Raw genomic sequence first — 13,840 nt, 5'->3', positions numbered from 1 at the left:
CAAGTTACCGGTTCAGTTACCGGTCCAGTTACCGGTTCAGTTGTTGGTCAAGTTACCGGTTCAGCTACCGGTCAAGTTACCGGTTCAGTTACCAGTTCAGTTACCGGTTCAGTTACCTGTTCAGTTACCGGTCAAGTTACCGGTCAAGTTACCGGTTCAGCTGCCGGTTCAGTTACCGGTCAAGTTACTGGTTCAGCTACTGGTTCAGTTACCTGTTCAGTTACCGGTCAAGTTACCGGTTCAGTTACCGGTTCAGTTACCGGTTCAGTTACTGGGTGAAAACACTGCTACACAAAGTGGATGCCCAACCGTTTGAGGCTGGGTTGTTTTGAAGTAAGGACAAAATGAGGGAATAGTGATAGAATAAGGACCAAGGAAGTGCAGGTTACAGATTGCGTTTGAATTTGAAACAGTTCTGTTCAAGCGAGCCCACAATTCAGCTTCATTTACATTGTTCACGGTGACATTGCTGCTGCTGAGCAACATACCTTCAAGGGGTCGTTATGTCTGTTGGCTGTTTTTAGGGTATACACTGAAAACGCATGGTCTTCTTTCAACTTGAACTCCTGTGTTCTCCAAAGCTTTACTATAAGGGTCCTGTTTTTTACACGTTGACTCTCATTAAACACGATACGCAATGTAGGTCACAAATCAGAGCTAAAAAATGAAGGCCCCATTTAATGGCTCGATCAGCACACGGCGAGACTCCTGCCTGCGTTTTATACCTTTCTCCTTTCATCTCACGTACACTTCAAAGTCATTCTTCCTTAATTAGAATTGCTAATGAAAAATGTTCAGAACTTCTGTCACCTAGGTAACTGGCTATTGTTATCATTGTTGGAGAAAATGGGTAATGTTGGGGGGGCATGTGGCGGTTTTATATCTGTAATTTGTCTTGGCGGTTGTTTGACGTTTTCTCTGCTCTCCCTCTCTCTGAGGGCTGACAGTACAGTACCTCTTTATGGACGGAGATACTATACGGTGGGAGATAAATCCTACACAAACACAGACACACAGTACGCTCACCACACACCCTGCTGAATACTGAGAGAAGGGGTGGGTGGGTGGAAGGCGTGCAGGTACCTGCAGCTACAATGTACTCAGTACAAACCCGGCCAAGCAGAACCAAGTCAGTCCCCACTGATCCCCCACGCTCACAGTCACTCCTGTACTAACCCGGCCAAGCAGAACCAAGTCAGTCCCCACTGATCCACCACGCTAACAGTCACTCCTGTACTAAACCGGCCAAGCAGAACCAAGTCAGTCCCCACTGATCCACCACGCTCACAGTCACTACTGTACTAACCCGGCCAAGCAGAACCAAGTCAGTCCCCACTGATCCACCACGCTCACAGTCACTACTGTACTAACCCGGCCAAGCAGAACCAAATCAGTCCCCACTGATCCACCACGCTAACAGTCACTACTGTACTAACCCGGCCAAGCAGAACCAAGTCAGTCCCCACTGATCCACCACGCTCACAGTCACTACTGTACTAACCCGGCCAAGCAGAACCAAGTCAGTCCCCACTGATCCACCACGCTCACAGTCACTACTGTACTAACCCGGCCAAGCAGAGTCCCCACTGATCCACCACGCTAACAGTCACTACTGTACTAACCCGGCCAAGCAGAACCAAGTCAGTCCCCACTGATTCTCCACGCTAACAGTCACTACTGTACTAACCCGGCCAAGCAGAACCAAGTCAGTCCCTACTGATTCTCCACGCTAACAGTCACTCCTGTTAGTGTACAGCACTGGGAGCTTCCGCTGCCATTTACCTGACATTCTAAATAGCAGCGCCCACTCTGTGCAATAACACACACACAGACACAGTACAATAGCTAGACACACACACGGAACAGTATCAGGGCCTTATAGAATCCCCGTTGCAGAGAATGAGGACAGAATCACGGAATCCAAAACATTAAAATGGAATTGAAGAATATTCAAAAATGTTGTGAACTTAATATGAAATCAACTAGTTCTTTTCAACGTAATATAAAATGCATTCATTTGCCCAAGTGAATCATAAGACAGGAACAAAATGCGTATTTTTATGCAGTTTTTTGAAACGGCGCAGGAATGCAGCTGTCTGTGTGCATTTATTTGTCACATACACATGGTTAGCAGATGTTAATACAAGCATTTCGCTACACTCGCATTAACATCTGCTAACCATGTGTATGTGACAAATACATTTGATTTGATTTGATTTGACACTTTGTGTAGCCGTTAGCGGTATGATGCTAATGACAACCTTCTTCTCGTAAAGATGGAAAGGCTTTCCCAAAAGCCTTCTCAATTAAATAGTAACTACAAAGTATCCTATGCCTACCTAGCCGAATGATAACATGATTATTTGCAGCAATCCAGTGGACATTTCTTTTGCAAACTCTGCAATCACATGAGCACTACAGCAACACCGCTTAACCAAACAGCGGTCTCTTCCTGGTGCGCACTTGCATTAAAGAATAACCCGTTAAAGGTTCTCCTGATGTGGTTTAAACATAGTTGTAAACTTAGAACCTAAAATGTTGTTGTTTTTCTATTAAAAACGTATGATTTTGAGGCCTCCCAAGTGGTGCAGTGGTCTCTAGCGACTCCAAGTGGTGCAGTGGTCTCTAGCGACTCCAAGTGGTGCAGTGGTCTCTAGCGACTCCAAGTGGTGCAGTGGTCTCTAGCGACTCCTGTGGCGGGCCGGGCGCATGCACAGTGACACGGTTGCCAGGTGTACGGTGTTTCCTCAGACACATTGGTGTGGCTGGCTTCCGGGTTAAGCGGGCATTGTTTCAAGAAGCAGTGTGGCTTGGTTGGGTCGTGTTTCGGAGGACACACGGCTCTCGACCTTCGCCTCTCCCGAGTCCGTACGAGAGTTGTAGCGATGAGACAAGACTGTTACTACCAAATTTTCTCCCCACTAAATTGGGGAGAAAAAAGGGGTAAATAAAAATAAATAAAAATACAAAAAAAAATGTGCATGATTTTGAGAGTAAAATATTTAACCTGGAAAAACCAAAGGGAGATAAATCAGGAATCAGGCCAGAAATAAAACAGACTTTATAGGGCCATACAGTAGCAGCCACACACACTGCACTTTCTGAACTGAAAAAAGTCACGCCCACACCACCCCCACAATGTGTCTCTCTATCTCAATCCTTCACTCTCTCTCTCTTTCGCTCACTCTCTCTGGTCACTGTAAGGTGGTGTTTACTTTGTGGTCCCTCTAGGCTGGGTAGAGTGCCCTAGAAATACCATGCGCCATCATTAAGTTTCAGTGGCATCCATTCTGCACGGGTATTTACTTTTCTACCTCCTGATTTATTTAGCTGGGGTCAACCCGGCGATAGCAGGTCTCCAACCTGGCAACAAAATCTCTCAATAACACTGAAACTGCATTTTCTCCTCCAATTTCTCGTCCCCTGACATATATCCGATGTGAGCTGATATATGGGATACATGTCTACGTTCACCAACCTCCATTTCCCACCTCTGTTAGCTCACAGGTTCCCCTGTGTTTCTCCTCCCATGTCTATATAGGAGATAGTTACTTGCCATGCGGTCATCCTCCTGCTTTGCGACCTGACACCCACCATTACCCAACTGTTGATGAACCGTTGCCTCCAAGTAAGACTTCCAACATCATTCACCACTCTTACTCTTACCCCGGAGTCGTGTGTCTGTGTGTGCACGCGCCCGGGGGCTTGGATATGTGTGTCGCATTCATCGATGTGCATGTAGCCATTTCTCTTACCATCTCTCCAATGGCGAGGGACACACCACTCTGGTGGTACCTATCCATCTCTCTGTCTATCAGTACATTGATCCATCCTTGATGTTTTCTGTACGACCATTCACGCCATGGTGATTTGACTATCTAGAACAGTCATTTCTGGTCGCCCTGGTCCCACTGAGGTCATGAGACCTGGCGTGTTTTATGTCCAAGGTTTTGCCAGATTGGGTTTCTAGGTGGTACTACAGTATATGCTACTATGTGGCATCCTGGGGTGCTGTACATCTAACCATCTCACACATCAGGCACCACAGCCCTCGCCACCACCGTTTCTATAGTGACAGGCCCTAGAGAGGCAGAGCGGGAGAGGCAGTCTATATTTATATCAGCAGGGCGTCTGATACTAGTGGAGGCTGTTGGGTTCGCCTCACGCTAAGGTCTGTTGGACTACAAGTTCCATGAACCCTAGAGAAGAGATGAATGTGACTGGCTCTGGAAAATGTCTAACATAGATGGTTCCTTGTGAACTCTTCTGTAAGTTAAATTGCAGCAAAATGGAAAGTATTCACAATAGAAAAAAATACGATGAAATATTTCACTCTTTCTTTTTACATTGCTTTTCATTTTTTATTTTGTTTACTCAAGTTTCTCTTCCCCTGTGAGCAGAGAATTCATCCTGTTTTTCGGTTGGTCTTTCTCTGTGTTGATATTGGAATTTGGTGCAATGTCACACCAGCAGAAGCCCTGCTGAGCTTTGGTTTTTACTATGAAATGGCTAAAAATAGCCTCCAAAAACCAAATCAGTGGAGAGTTACCGGGGAGAGATCTGACAGCCACAAATATAGTGCTGCTGCACCAAGAGGGGCTCTATTCCAGCTCATTAGAATAAGCAGAGCAGGGATGGAGAGGAGCTGCTGCTAGGAGGTATATTTCTATCAGGAGATATTGTTTATATGCTCACAGCTCACAGACATACTGTGTTAGTATTTAGGACACGTGAATGTGCGCACACACACACACACACACACACACACACATTCTTCAAAACAGTACCAAACTACAGACTATCTCTGACAGTAACTGCCGCTCAATCGTGCATCTCCCAAAGCCCTCATATCTAACGTAAGCACCTTACAGCCTCAAGTAGACACATCCACATCCCCGAATAGGCTTGAATATTCAGCTCTACTCTGCAGTGCAGTGATAATACCCACATCTCTCCACGCTGACTCAAAGTAACTCCCTCCACAGTAATAATATCCTGTATGCATGTTTCTCTGTTTGTCTCCCTGTCTGCTTGCCACACCACTGACTATACTACCCATGATTCTGCCAGTCTGAATACAGTAGTATACAACTGATGCAACATCGTCTCATGAGCGATACGTTCCATTTCAATACCTTTGCCTTGATTTTGGGGTGAGGATATTTTCTGCTGCTTCGACTAGCAGGCTGTACTGCTGTGCATTTAGTGGGTTATAATCCACTTCCTGGGTGGGTGGGTGTCAGATGAGATGATCTCTCTCTCTCTCTCCCTCACTCCGTGCCATATGTTGTGAAAGCCAGCAGGTTTCTAATCCCAGAGTGAATCCCATCACCATGATTCCCCACACACTGCTGTGCCCCGCCCACTGCTGTGCCCCGCCCACTGCTGTGCCCCGCCCACTGCTGTGCCCCGCCCACTGCCGTGCCCCGCCCACTGCCGTGCCCCGCCCACTGCCGTGCCCCGCCCACTGCCGTGCCCCGCCCACTGCCGTGCCCTGCTACAGAGAGACAGATGATGATTAAACAGAGGGAGGAGAAGGGAAAGAGATTTGGCCGGGGTGAGGCCCAGCTTCGGAACACCCTGAAGGTTTCAAGAAGAGAGAGAGGAAAGACAGGGAAAGGGAATGACAGAAAGGAGAAAGATGTACAGCAAGCTAAATGGATGTGTTGGGACGGAAGCTTAAGTGGTTTTGGGAGATTACTTTACGTGCTGGTCCTTGGCTACAACTGTAGACCTCATTAATGGCATCATAGCTAGTCATCAGCCCTGTCTCACAAACAACAGATGCCATTTAGAAGCACTTCCAAGTTTTAAACACAGGATCTCAATCATATTTTTAAGAAGTCAGGAAGGATCCCTTGTATTTTCACTTCATGGTTGCCAGTATGTGTCATCAGGCACGCTGGTGAAGTGTCACTTTGGCTCTCGGTCACCTTCACTATTAATGTGTAAATCTGTGGGCAAGGGTCCTCTGTTGCTGTGGATGTACAGTATGTATGTGTAATTCCTATAGGGACTGCCAAAGCTGACAAGGTCTGCATTCCAAATGGAACCCTATTCCCTATATAGTGCACTACTTTTTACCTGGGCCCATAGGACTCTTGTTAAAAGTAGTGCACTATATAGGGAATAGGGTGCAATTTGGGACGTAGTTAATGACTTAAGCTCATGTGTTTACCATTTACTGAGGGTCCATTCATGCAGGGGATGTACTGTGCGTGCACCTTTAGGCGTCCAACTCCTGTCTGATGTTAGCAACCTTTCTGAATGTCGTGGGGTGTGAAGCATATAGCTAGTTGCTTAATACAATATCGACCTCCATGAGATTACTTTGATCCCAAAGCCAGCTGACCACAGCAGACAATAACCCCTTGTCAGCTTCTATCATCTCCCAAAGCAAACCTCCCATTCCATCCTTACTCCTCTTTCCTGTCTCCAGCTTTCCCTTTTGCTACTACTCAGTCTCTTAATCAAACCCCTTTCAACTTCCTTTCCCTTCAATTCCTCTCCTTTCTTTTTCTGTTATTCTTAATTGGGTGTCGTATTACAATCACATCTCCCTCTCTGTGTCCCCCTCCCACTCGCTGTACTTCCTGTGTGTGTGCAGACTGGGAGGCGCGCATCGACAGCCACGGACGCGTCTTCTACGTGGACCATGTGAACCGCACCACCACCTGGCGGAGGCCCACGCACGCCGCCTCCAAGTGTAACGGCATCCAGCGCTCCAGCTCCACCCAGCAGATGGAGCAGCTCAACAGGAGGTGAGGTTGGGAGAAAGAGGGGATGAGGTGAGAGGAGGAGGGAAGGGGGTTGAGAGAGGGTGGTAGAGGAGGAGGAGGGAGAAGGGTATATTGTGATGCCTCACTTTCTGGGTTGTGTGGGTGGTTCGTGGTCTTGTCTGGGGTTGAGAGAATAGAACGGAATAGAACTTTAATGTCCTTCCCTTTGGCATCACCGTACACATGCGCATTCATCATCATGCACATTGAAAAGCATCAGTCCAGCATACACAAGCACATGGAGGACATCGATACATTCACTCACAACTGGCCGCTCCCCCAACTGCAATGTTAAAATAGGTAAATAAATAAGTGCCAAGACATTTCATGTTCTATTTAGTAATCCCACAGCACAGGGAACAGATTAGTGTTTGTACACGTTCTTCCTGGCCATGGGCATCCTGAAGCACCGGAGAAGGGGGGATGAGGGGAATGGAGAGAGGAGACAGGGAGTGTAATAAAGAAAGGGGGATAGAAAAGGGGGGATGAGAGGACGAGAGCAGAGAGGGGGATCTACTTCAGTGCATAAAATCATGCATGATTGAATATCTCTTAGGCTGCCTTGCCTTAGTCATACGATGTGATGACCAGTTGGATTCTCAGTGATGTGCTCTGTAACTACTTTTCATGCGATATCCCCTCTGTGGTAAGCCGTCAGTTTACTCTTATGTTTGTGCAGTGCTTCCATCTAGTGGACATGTCTGGGCTTGCATCCTAAATTCCCATTTGACAATCGCTCTTTTTCATTCTCTGTTTTTCTATACCTCACAAACACAATCACCCCCCCCCCCCCCCACACACACACACACACACATATTTAAATCTGTAAAGATGCAATGAAGCCATCGTTTGGCTCCCAGTCGCTGAGGGCCCCCATGTCTTTCATGCTCCAGAGTGATTTGCCCACATTAGATTCAGAACACACACCTTCAGAAATAAACTCATTTCTGGTTCCACACACTGACCTAATTTTATGCCACAAGGGACACCCACTGGCCAATAAATGAAGAATAAGAGATGAGAAATGACCCAGTTATATCGCAAACGGACCTGGCAGTTCCACTGCTAAGGATTACAGCTTTAAGAATGGTGGATGCCGTCTTTGACCTGGGTTGCATCTTGAAAGTATACAGTTTAGTTTATCAGTGACAAAAAGGTGCCAAGCTGCAGTACTGTATAGATTAATTTCTACTTTTACTGCTCGAGTGTGTACAGTAGCAGATCAAGTCAACAGAGTTGACCGTGAAAGCGCCTCGACGCAATAAGGCGCCTCGTCGGTGCACTGACGTACAGTGATGTCACTCCCTGTTCCTTTCCAGGTACCAGAACATCCAGAGGACCATGGCGACGGAGGATGAGTGTGGTGGACGGAGGTTGGAGAGAAGTGTCAGCACGGAAACGGAAACAGACTCTCCACCACAGGCCATTGGTGTGTATCTCACTCCTCTACCTAAACCATCATGGAATATGCCATTTAGTTGACGCTTACAGTAGTGTATGCATACCTTTTCGTATGAGTGGCTCCATTCAAATCAGACCCATGACCCATTGCAAGCTTCATGCTCGACCACCATGGCGTTAATATGGTATTAACATGATCAATGTAATACATGCATATTGTACATATATTATTCAATATTTAGACATGCATTGCCTACTTTTGTGTGCAGAGCCAAGGAGAGAGGGCCCCTCATCCCCTGTCAGCAACCAGAAGATCACCCTGCTCCTCCAGTGCCCCGCCGTTAAGTTCATCACCCACCCTGAGTTCTTCACGGTCCTACACGCCAACTACGTAAGTGCTGTTCAAATAGGAATAGTCCTTTGATGGTTTAGGTCTTTGGATGTAATGTTTGACTGTCAGTTGAACTTTTATTTACCCTCTGTTTTGACTTTGATAACCTACCAGTGATTCATTTCCTTTCTGAATAAATCAAACTTTGCTACAGTGTGTAAACACTTGGTAAACTGGCGCTGGATTCCTACAGTATGTTGGTCTCTGTTGAAATACACAGTTCACCTCTGTCTCACCTCTGATCCTACCACTGTACCTGATGACACAGCACATGTTAACACGGACCTTGTTGCCCTATCACAAGAACCTATTCTGAGTTACAGTTCATATAAGTAAATCAGTCAATTGAAATACATTCATTAGGCCGTAATCTATGGATTTTACTACTGGGAATACAGATATGCATCTGTTGGTCACAGATACCCTTAAAAAAAAGGGAAGTGACGTGGATTAGAAAACCAGTCCGTATCTGGTTTTCGTATCCACCATTTGCCAAATGCAGTGCAACACATCTCTTTTGCATAGAGTTGATGACTGTGGCTGTGCGAAGTTTCTGGATATTGGCAGGAACTGGAACACACTGTCGTGCACGTTGATCCAGAGCATCCCAAACATGCTCAATGGTTGACATGTCTGGTGAGTATGCAGGCCATAGAAGAACTAGTACATTTTCAGCTTCTTAGAATTGTGTACAGATCCTTACACGGGGCTCTGAATTATAATACTGAAACATGGGGTGATGGCTGCAGGTGAATGGCACGATAATGGGCCTCAGGATCTCCTCACGGTATCTCTGTGCATTCAAATTGGCATTGATAAAATGCAATTGTCTTCATTGTCCGTAGCTTATGCCAGCCCATACCATAACCCCACCATGGGGAACTCTGTTCACAACATTGACATCAGCAAACCACTCACCCACACAACGTCATACACAACGTCATACACGTCACAGGTTGTGAGTCCGGTTGGACGTACTGCCAAATTCTCTAAAACAATGTTAGAGGCGGCTTATGGTAGAGAAAGTAACATGAAATGCTCTGGCAACAGCTCTGGTGGACATTCCAGCAGTCAGCATGCCAATTGCACGCTCACTCAAAAATTGAGACATCTGTGGCATTGTGTTGTGTGACAAAACTGCACATTTTAGAGTGTCCTTTTATTGTCCCCAGCACAAGGTGCAGCTGTGTAATGATCATGACGTTTAATCAGCATCTTGATATGCCACACCTGTCAGGTGGATGGATTTCATTGGCTAAGGAGAAATGCTCACTAACAGTGTTGTAAACAAATTTGTGCAGCAAATTTGAGACAAATAAGCTTTTTGTGCATTTGGAACATTTCTGGGATCTTTTATTTCAGCTCGTAAAACATGGGACCAACACTTTACAGGTTACGTTTATAGTTTTGTTCAGTGGAGTTTCCCCCGTTCACCCGTTCACCATCTTCCTTCAGAGCACAGCACAGGACAGGACAGGTCATATCCCTGAGCACTTCAGATCTATTTCCAACCCTGCTGTTGCCTTGGTAAACGGTGCTTATTACCACCAACAGTGACTTCACGGTCCTCTCACGGTCATGACCTCATCAAACTAAGCCCAGCGGTTGCGGTTGGGTCGACACGGCGTTGTTCCATACCGATGGCCGATCTATTAATAGAGTCTGGTTATTGATCCATCGACCGTTGGGAGTCGGAGCTCGCTGCAACTTCCTGCCAAAGCAAGGGAAGCCGTTACAGAGGTGGGGACGTGACCTGTCAACTGACAGAGAGAGGCAGAGAGGGAGAAGTTCTTCCCCTGGGTTGAAAGGAGTTTATAGATAGTTGATCAGATGGAAAGGTCAAATAATGTGTATTACTACTAAATACACTCGATCGGATAACTTTGTTTGCGGATTCTGTGACATTCTATTTCAGTTCAGGGGGGTGTCTAAAAGCATACGTGTTTATGTAACAAAGCCTGGTATGTTTGCGTGGAGAGAGCGTTGGTTGCGCCTTCTGTGCACAATGACTCCAATAGCGTTCAGTAGCATTGCAAGCCAGTAAATTGGGTCTTTTTCCCCAATGTCACAGTATAACCACACCACGTCCTGCAATGTAATGTGTTCTCTGTGTGGCGATCCCAGGGTGCCTACCGGATATTCACCAACAGTACCTGTCTGAAGCACATGATCCTGAAGGTACGGCGGGACGCCCGCAACTTTGAGCGCTACCAGCACAACAGAGACCTGGTGATTTTCCTCAACAAGTTTGCCGACACACAACTAGAGCTGCCCCGAGGCTGGGAGATCAAAACAGACCCACAGGGCAAGGTAAAGGTCTGCTCACTTATCCAACATACGTCTATGCACTTATAGTTAGGTTGTCGTTAGTGTGGAGCGATGGAGCTTAGTCCTGAAATGATAAATGATGAAACTAAGAATTCCCAGAGATTCTGATTGTACCCCGATTCCATAATTGATGTCAATAAGAAGCTTGAGTTATCTGAAGTCAGGATTCCACCCATAATGTCTAGCCACAGTGGAAAGAGACTTGAGCCATGCTGAAGTGTGAAGAAACTGTAGGTACCATGGTTGTGGGTTTCCCCTGGATACTTCGTCTCAAGTCCTGTTCATGTAAATCTCTGTTTGACCTTGACCTGTTTTCCTCTTCTTTCCAGTCGTTTTTCGTGGACCACAACAGCCGGGCGACAACCTTCATTGACCCCAGGATCCCCTTACAGAACGGCCGTCTGCCCAACCATCTGACCCACAGGCAGCACCTGCAGAGACTGCGCAGCTACAGTGCTGGAGAGGTGAGAGAATCCTCTTGGAATGGAATTGAATGGTCTATTTGTCATTACCAATGGAGTCAATAGTAGACTCATCTAATGTCTTCTATGAGCTGACGATTGAGATTATGACGACGAGGATCACAGTGATGATGATCTTTGTGGTGTCTGTCCCAGGCGTCTGATGTGTCCCGGAGTCGAGTAGCTTCCCTGATTCACAGACCTGGGAACAGCCTGGTAGCCGCCATACGTAGCCAGTACAACGCCGACTCCACACCGTTAGGTGCACCATGTAAGTGCTGCAGCAGAGTCCATATTGTTCGGCTGTGGCGGTAACTTTTACAGAACTTGGACCCTCGTGCTCAATCATAGTCACAAATATTTTGTCTGTTTGTGTTTAGGCATTTAGCAGACTTGTGGTCTTGACAAATGGTCTTGACGACACGCGTACCGGTATTCAGTGTCGGTGATCTATGCAAGAGCCCAACCCTCCTACCAACTGATCCACCCCAAGTGTTTCTAGTGAGGGCCAAACCAGAAGCATACAGCTTGTCTCAACGGAGAGTCTCTTTGCTGAGGACAATGATTGTGTGACTCTATCACGTCCCCTGAGACACTCCTTTTTCTCTCTGTCCAAATTACCCTGAAAATGGTTCCTGAATCAGCCAGGCCACAGGCACGGCCCTAGCCACCACAGTTGGCGTGGCACTTAAAGACACGCTGGCTTGCCGTAGGAATTTATATTCCTCCTCATTCCCCTCATGTAGGTCTATGGTTCCCTCTCATCCTCCTCGTATCTGTAACGTCTCCACTGGTGCGGTTGAGCTGCACAGCGCTCGCTGTGATTACAAAGCCCAGAGTGCCACAGAATGCCTCTCCTCTCCTCAGTCATGTCAGGACTAGGACAGAGTGATGGGCGGTTTTAACCGGATAGCCGTCTTCCATCGGAAATGGGTTCAGTGGGGTAGTTGTGTTCACTTAGACATGCAGTAAGTTATCCAGATATGTGTTGAGCAACGACAGCGTGACATTTTCTCTGAACATGTTCTCGAATGGAGGACAAGATGTGCGACCAGTCGTCTTGCCTGCACTCTGTCATCTGTTTGGTGGATTTTGAATAATTAGCCACACTATAAAGTTACTGTTATCTTTTGAAGTTATCCGGAACCACAGAGTACTAACACAATTTGTGTGAATAGCAATAACCCAAAAGAAGTATCTCAGCACGATCCCTCATACTCTTGCACTGGTCCAAGGACTTAAATGCAGCTTGCTAATTCTGAACCTCATCATCAGCAAGCTGCATATAACACCCTGGACCAGAGCTAACTTCATCACGTCTTCTGTCTCCCCAGTTTCTCTGTCTGATGAGTGCCATTTGACAGAAAGGTCACTTTGTTTTAACCATCATAGATAGAGATAGTGTTGCGCATCACTTTCCTGCCCTCTGTCCAGGTTAACCTTGGTCTATATCGTAAAAATATGATCAGGTTTCCAGCATTTAAGGTTAGGGTTAGCAGTGTGGTTAAGGCTAGGGTTAAGGTCAGGGTTAAGTTTCAAATCAGATTTTCTGACTTTGTGACTTTGTGACTTTACCAGCTAGTGACCAGTCTGCAGAGCTGCCTCCAATACATGAGTCATCTCAATAAATGCCCCTCTGTCTCCCCCTCAACACAGCTTACAATGACAAGATAGTGGCGTTTCTTCGCCAGCCAAACATCTTTGAGATGCTTCAAGAGCGCCAGCCGAGCCTGGCCAGGAACCATGTACTAAGGTGATCCTCTATATATTATATATTTTGCAAAACTTATTGTTGCTTTATGAATTGTTTCATGAGTTTGTATTTTTACCTTTTTGTGTTTACGTTGTGAACAAATACGTTCGGTAATAACCTTTTATATCACTTTTTATGTACTATGACTTGGTTTATAAATTATTTGTGAACTATATATATTCCTTTTTTAAAAATATTTTATGAATGCCCTACAAAGCTTTTATGTTGTAGTTTGTAAGTGTGACTACTTGGGATCCAGTTTCCTGTGTAAGGGTGAATTTCTTAGTATTAACAGAGTCAGTGTGAACAGGCAGGCTCTCATAATTGGAGGGCAGTACAGTGAGTTTTTGTTTAAAGCCAGTCTCAGAATCCTCTTGTTGCCGATAGAACCTTAGAATTCTAAGGTCACAATTTGGCTGGATGTTTGACTGCCCTCACTCTGTCAACCAATCAGGGAGAAGATCCACTACATCAAGACGGAAGGTTCACAGGGGGTGGAGAAGCTGTCTTGTGATGCTGACCTGGTCATTCTACTGAGGTAGTCTTGTTTACCCTGTTGTTGTTGATACTAGATGGTTGTTTTGGCTGGTTCTGCGGGGCTCCGCTGGCCTGACGCTGGCTAGATTACAGTAAACCCAGAGCATCTTGTCCCACGGCTCATTCACTGTCTGTCTCACAGCCAATCCGATTACACCCTTCACATGGGCACACTGTATTACTTTAGGCC

The 13,840-nt window shown here is 46.2% G+C and overlaps 1 protein-coding gene across 1 annotated transcript in view; it reads left to right on the top strand.

Annotated features, from left to right (window-relative positions):
- The window catches only part of LOC139366745 (E3 ubiquitin-protein ligase HECW1), a 67,741-nt gene that overhangs the window by 39,614 nt on the left and 14,287 nt on the right, over window positions 1-13,840 (top strand). Inside the window, exons 10-18 of the mRNA XM_071104442.1 lie at window positions 3,542-3,628; window positions 6,608-6,761; window positions 8,099-8,208; window positions 8,450-8,571; window positions 10,696-10,881; window positions 11,229-11,363; window positions 11,517-11,631; window positions 13,017-13,113; window positions 13,568-13,651. Coding sequence (XP_070960543.1) covers window positions 3,542-3,628; window positions 6,608-6,761; window positions 8,099-8,208; window positions 8,450-8,571; window positions 10,696-10,881; window positions 11,229-11,363; window positions 11,517-11,631; window positions 13,017-13,113; window positions 13,568-13,651 — 1,090 coding nt within the window. The remainder of the gene's footprint in view (window positions 1-3,541; window positions 3,629-6,607; window positions 6,762-8,098; window positions 8,209-8,449; window positions 8,572-10,695; window positions 10,882-11,228; window positions 11,364-11,516; window positions 11,632-13,016; window positions 13,114-13,567; window positions 13,652-13,840) is intronic.

This window comes from Oncorhynchus clarkii, chromosome 15 (genome assembly GCF_045791955.1).
Source record: "Oncorhynchus clarkii lewisi isolate Uvic-CL-2024 chromosome 15, UVic_Ocla_1.0, whole genome shotgun sequence".
NCBI classification, from domain to species: domain Eukaryota; kingdom Metazoa; phylum Chordata; class Actinopteri; order Salmoniformes; family Salmonidae; genus Oncorhynchus; species Oncorhynchus clarkii.
This window is presented reverse-complemented; position numbering and strand designations above follow the sequence as displayed.